Below are 6,995 nucleotides of genomic sequence, written 5' to 3'. Positions count from 1 at the left end.
CCACATTCAGTAAGTTCCTAATAGTAGACATACCGTCACTAAGAGTTGCTTTAGGTGCGTTAGAAAGTTTATCTATGTGACTTCAGCGATGATACGACGATTTGAGTATCTTGCTGTCAATTGTGACAAAGCTAACTCATAATTACGGTCGGTTAACATTAGATTCCCTACCAGTTTTGAGGGCTCTCCTTCCAGATAGAATTTTAAATATCCGAACTTTGCGACTGTTTTTATATGTTCGTTTTCGTGTATGATAGTATCAAACAGATTACGAAAATTAGTGTACTCTTTTGGATCACCTCTAAATTTCGGAATCGCTAATTTTTCAATCGGTAAAAAGGTGGAAGTAGGTTTCTTACATTTTGGTTCCATTAAGGTCTGATTTAGTTCTGCATTTGAATTCGCTTCAGGTAAAAATTCATCTGCAATTATTTTACACTTAAATACACTTCTTCGAACTCCGAGCGTATTTTATCTGTGACGGCGTCCTCTGCAATTGAACCAATCTTGCTCAAATGACGAATTATCGTTGTTATTTGTAATTCAGAATCATCTCGAAAATTATCAAGAGTAGTGTACATTATTTTAAATTTAGTAACACTGGTTTTCGTAGCTTTTGGATCCGAAAGTTCTAATCCGGCGTCATGAATACGCTGTATTCTCTTTTGCAGGTCGCCTAGACGTAACTTAGCTTCTTCATATACGCCCATTGTATACTTAATAAATTAAATACCTTTTTTAACGACGTATCGGACGAATTTGCTTAAATACGGTAGTAGAAGGTTTTTTATATCACGAACGACAATGTCGTAATAATATACGGCAATAATTATTATTTATAATTCACGGTCATTGACGTTATATATATATATCGGTGCGATAAGCAGTGTAGGTGCGTTCGGTTAATGATCTCTTCCGTGGGTATTGACGACGGTGAAATACGCCACTGGTACTACAACGAATTAAGAACGATTGTGCAATCAACATTTGATAGTCGGACTTAATTTTAAAGTCGGACCCCTCGTTGAATGGGGGCTCGGCCCCAACCCCCCCGGGGCTGAAATATCAAACCTGTGGCGGTGGGAGAGCATACCTACTCTGTGGGCAGACGGACGACCTAACAAATACTAATGTTGTCCCTATACCATCGTTCAGTTTGTTGTTTGTTTTAAAATAGTCTAGTATCAGGGCACCTTGAGTAGATAAAGTGAGGACTCCGTCGACTCTTAAATTATGACATGATTTATGAGGTTTTGGAAGAGCTTCTGCATTTGATTTGTTTAAAGACTTTTCATTTGCATTTTTATTTTGACAATTATTTAAATTGTTTATGTTCTTTTGCCATTGTTCTAGTTCTTCTTCAAACTTAAATATTATTCCATATGGAAAATTGTTTAAAAGTTTGTAAACCTGCTCACTTTTCATGCGAGAAAGAGTTGTCGTATCTATAAGTTGATCTACATAAATAAGCAGCATAGAATAAATTACTATAAATCATGAAGACAAACAGGCAACAACTAGCCCAACCATTAAATACACAATCATTTCATCAAGGATGAAATATAGGTAAATAAAATATTTTTGCAAATCATAATAATTATGATAATAAATATTGTTATATAAATTATAAACTATTTTTAATTTCTTCCAGTAAACTTGGCATATTGAAAAAATCAATTGAAGCGTCTTATAAAGTAAATAAAATAAGTGACGACAGAACTATTGTTTTAAAAAATTATTATGCTGCGAAAATTAAGCTTTTAGAAAGGATGACCATTCCTAAATTAAAAATAGCAGCCGCTCTTGAAAAAAAATATTTAAGTTAGGTTAAAAATACCATACTTAATACTATTACTACTACTATACTTCTAATAATACTATGTTCCTATAAATCAATGTCTCTTTATATCTACTGAAGTTACACATACTATTATTATTATTAAACATATATTTGTACACTCTGTTAAATTATGTGATAAATCTAAAATTAAGTATTATATATTTATATATCTCTATTTAATGATATATATATTTAATCAAACAAGTTGTTATTGAAAATGTTATATATTTAGAACTTAAGTATTACAAAGAGTTGATTTTTTTTATATAATTAAGTATGATTTTATTTACTTTTAAGATGTTACATATTTAATAAAAAAAAAAAAGCTGTTTTATTGGAAATATCTGTTGATAATTTGTTGTTGGTACCTACCGTTTTCCTTCAGTTAATTCTGCATTTATTGGGTTAACAATATTGTTTGGTGGTAAATATGGTCCATCCCAAAATCAATTTCATCAGTTTCATTAATATTGACTAAAGGCAAGTTATTGGATATGGCAAATGTTATGCAACATTACACAAGCATTTATAATGCTTCCAGTCTTTTCTGGTGAGTAGTGAAGGGCTCTGTATTTCAAGACACCTAAATCGCATTTTCAAAACACCATAGTTCAATAATTGATGTACTTTTACAAAACCATGCATTATACCGGGCTTCAGGACTATTTGTCTGTGGTTCAAGTAATGGAGTCATTAACCATGGTTTTAGTCCATATACCAAATCACCAAGTAAAAACTAAGAAAAGTGGAAGATTATTTAATACCATATTTTGTATTAAATTATATTGCATTATAATACAATCTACATCGTCATTAGTCATGAGCAATAGCTAATAGGTATATAATGTATAATTTTACACACTAGGTACCTAAGTACTTTGAAAAAAAAACAAACAACAAATAACAAATCGGATAATACCGTTGAAAATAGAACGTGCATTTTTAAACACTGTAGGTAGGTAGTTAAAATGTGTTTTCGAGAAAATCGATTTTGGTTTTTGATACAACTCTAACCGTAGTTACATGAAATTTATTCTGAATGTTTATATTACTATTTTCTATACACCATAACTGTTTCCACGAATATATATATATACACTTAAATTATTCTTATCTATATTTAAATTATCATTATCTGTACAACCCAAATATTTATCAACCTCATTAAAATTGTTATTAATTGTCCCTCTTATTTTTGTCCAGCTTTTTGTACATCGTTCGACCGGTCGCAACGACTGCTTTATCCATCGCCTGGCAGTACGCCGTTGCCACCTCGCGATGAGTATAAAAGGGCAAAGCACCGGTCGAACCGATATCACCGATATCACCTAGGCGTCACAATTGACAAAAACCTGAACTTCAATACCCACGCTCAAAACATGGTTAAAAAAGCAAAAGGGGCCAGGGCAGCTCTCTACCCAGTTCTAAACCGGAATAGTCCAATACCAGCGGATAACAGACTAACAATTTTTAAAATATACATACGACCTATGCGGCAACAGCATGGAGACCACTATTAAGCAACACGAATTGGAAGAAAATCGAAGCTGTCCAAAATATCGCACTGAGGACAGTCACTGGTGCACACTATCTCACTCGTAACTCAGCTATCCTCAACTCCACGAACATGACAAAAATTCAAGACACAACCAAACTCGCAGCCAAGGCATTTCTCTACCGAGCAAACAATTCAAAATTTCTTCACCTCCAAACCCTGAAACTACCATCGAAGCATTACTTGAAATAAAATCAGGAGGAAACGGCGCAAACACTAAAAATCCAAACAAACCACAGATAGAGGCATAGACAAGTAGTCTGAAACTCTAAATAGGCCCCAGGCCGCCCACCCAAAGGCAAGTCCAAGAACCGATATCATTCACTGCCTTCTCGGCGCCGGAGCAAGACCTACCCAGGCAGACTTGCACGGCTCGAAAGGCAGTCTCCCTCCCGGACTCAACGTGCGGTATATATCCAATCCATGGTGCAATAGTCAGAGTTATTCCGGCATTGTACCCGATTGATATGTAAAAGACCTCCATAGTACAATAGTCGGAGTAATTCTGGCATTGTATTGTCTTATACCGCACGTTCGAGTCCCATTATTTACTAGTAAATTCATCTCGTGTTTTTATATATGCTAGTGTATCAATTTTCCGAATGACTCTTTTCAAACAATAAAAAAACATCTTTTTCCGATATCAACCGTGTCTTTTAGTTATTTCACACCCAAACCATCGAAACCAATCGTTCTACGAACCCCAGGTGTCAACAATAACATTTTCAAAATATTTTGACTTATTTTGAGCTGTTTACGGACATTTTCAGTTTCCATTTTTTTTAGTTTTCTTTTCTATAAATATCAATAACATTTTATTGGTTGGTTCAAAAAGCTTGAAAAGTTAATAGAAGGCTCCTAGTATATTTTTCAAAGGCAGATGAAAAAAATTAAAAATCCATAGTCACAATTTTTTTTTATCAGCGTTTGAAATTCAAATATTGACAAAATATGTAAAAATGACGAAAATTATAAAAAATTTTCTTTTTACACACTTCTTAAGTTCGCTTTCACGTCTGTCTGTAATCAAATCTTGCGCGCTCGATTTGAGGCACTTTTTGACGATGAAAAATTCTGAAAATTGGTATAGACTTTGGTCATGGATGACAATACAATAGTCCGTTGTCATTTTGGGACCCGGACCTCCAGGTCGGCGATGACGGCTGTGCAAAGTCTACTATATATGTCCAGTTTATGGATATATCAGAAAAAGAAAATGAAAACGATTATTTGAGATAGATTATGATTGTCGCTGTATTGGAAGGAGGGTAGTCACTGTATCGGTAGGTTTTTACTCATTGAATTATTGCTGATGTTGCCTCTTGAGGTCTTTAATTTGCTGCATCTTCTCTTTATATATTCGTTTCTTCAGCTGGGTATTTGATATATCTCCAACTTTTTGGTGAATTTCTTCATCGTCAATACGTCTTTTTTGAGGTCACTGTAGGATCCTTCGTTTTTCCCCAACAATTTTCCCACAGTTGCTTTTATTGGATCGTACTCCGGACTGCTCTGTTCATTATTACTGCTTTCGGAACTCTGATCATTTAATGGTGATGCTCCTATTTCCAGGGCTTCAGGATCCACAGGTTCGATTTCGTCACTTTCGATGATGACCATAGGGGAACCCGGGGTAGAATGGGGAACTTAATGTTCAACATCAATTTTACAGTATTCTACTTAATTTAAAGCTCCCAATTCTCAATCAATAAATGCTTAACAGTATAAATATCAATTCTATCCAATCAAACAAATAACTCAAATATATTTTATTTTATTATTAACAATACAAAAAAAAAAAAATGTTTGCCCCATTCCACCCCGAGATAGGGGTAGAATGGGGTATACATTTTAACTTATTATATTTTTGAAATAGAAATACTTATTTTTGTTCATTAATTTTTTTTTTGTACAATATTTACATGTATGGGTTGCTTCATCGTCGCTCTCAACTCCTGCACAGGAGTTGTGGGACCACTTCCTACAATCCAGACAACTAATCCATTCTTCGTTGGACTTTGAATATAGTTTTTTACAATATAGGCACTTAGCGTCCGGATCATCTTCACTTGAAGTCGAATCTTTTTTCTCTCTGTGAACTTTTTTTTCTTTTTTTGGCACAGATTTAAATAGTTGTTTCTTTGTTAACATGGTTTTTTCTTGTCTTTTCTTTTCTTTTTCTTCTTTATTTTTTTTTGCCGTTTCCAAAGATATTTCCTAGTCATTCTTATAGGGCGATTCCGTTAAAATAGCTGTTTTACCTCTTTTTCGTGAATTTCTTTTTTCTGTTTGTTTCACTTTAGGAATGGGTAGTATATTTTCAGGCGATTCAATTGGAAATGTACTTTGTTGATTATGAAGGGCCGGTGAACACTGTGGCTCATTCAAAACAACTGTGGCTTGTTCTGTCGTTTCCGAGTTCAAATGTTGATCATTTACGTTTTCATTTACTCCAGCATCTTGTTCAGTTGACTAAGTACTTGGTACAATGTCAGTACGATCGATGGCAAAAAATCTTCATCACTAAAAACATTATTGTTCAGAAGCCATAATCCGGTTGCTACAAAACCTTTCATTGCAGTTTTTATGTTTGCAGCATGTATGAAAGCTGCACCAAATAACGATGAAATATTTCCATTAACTACTTTGCCCAGATTACAACGGAGCCATTTTCTAAGTTCATCTTCATAATATATGCTCAATGGTTTCATGAATGATACGTCACATGGTTGTAGTTTATGTGAACAATGGGGTGGAAAGCATAATAAAATAACTCCATTTTCTCTAGCTGCATTAATAACGGGAAGATTTTTTGTGTGTGAAGAATGACCATCAAAGAGTAATAGAACTGGATCTTCTTTTGTTGCCCTCGAAAATGTAATAAATTGTATAAACCATTTTAAAAAAAGCTCAGAAGTTATCCAACCTGTTTCATGACATTCAACCCACAATTCAGGAGGTAGTCATGTAGAAAAATGTGGTTGGTTTCTTTTTCTCGGAAAAATTAACATTGGAGGGACATACCTGCCACTAGCTGAAAAGCATATTACTGCAGTAACCGTTTCTCCACGTTCAGCAGATGTTATAATGCCAACCTGTCGTTTCCCTTCAGTAGCTAACACTTTTGACTGTCCCTTTGGATTAACTGTGATACCAGTTTCATCGCAATTGTATATTCTATTTGCATTTAGCTTATATTTATCAATGCATCCAGTTAATAAATTGAAGAACTATGTATAAGCTACTTTATTAAAACCCATAGCACGAGCACCAGATGTTGCTTCAGATTTTCTTAAGCTTAAATCTGGGTGTCTTAATAAAAAATTATTCATCCAATCCTGACCAGCCATGATTAAAACGGTGAGAGCAACCATTTTGTTCGGCAAGTTGGAAAGTCAATTTACGAAAATCTAACATTGTTAAACCAAAAAGTCTTTTTTCCATGGATTTCAAATAATCAACTAATTCTAGATCCTGCTGTTCATTGAAAACACATTTATATTTTCCACTGGTTTTATCAATTACGAAATCGGGATTTTCTTTTTTTCTTTTTTACATACCGTTCCAATGTGGTCTGTGGAACTGCAAATTGCTGGGCAG

The 6,995-nt window shown here is 34.2% G+C and overlaps 1 protein-coding gene across 1 annotated transcript; it reads right to left on the bottom strand.

Annotated features, from left to right (window-relative positions):
• Positions 1-5,842: 5,842 nt before the first annotated feature.
• On the bottom strand, positions 5,843-6,769 carry LOC100571291. The gene is made up of 3 exons (XM_008182640.1): positions 6,641-6,769; positions 6,420-6,586; positions 5,843-6,263 (listed from the first exon to the last, which is right to left on the bottom strand). Exons 1-3 carry the CDS (start codon positions 6,767-6,769, stop codon positions 5,843-5,845), a joined length of 717 nt encoding a protein of 238 aa, XP_008180862.1.
• Positions 6,770-6,995: the final 226 nt, after the last annotated feature.

This window comes from Acyrthosiphon pisum, chromosome X (genome assembly GCF_005508785.2).
Source record: "Acyrthosiphon pisum isolate AL4f chromosome X, pea_aphid_22Mar2018_4r6ur, whole genome shotgun sequence".
NCBI lineage: Eukaryota > Metazoa > Arthropoda > Insecta > Hemiptera > Aphididae > Acyrthosiphon > Acyrthosiphon pisum.
This window is presented reverse-complemented; position numbering and strand designations above follow the sequence as displayed.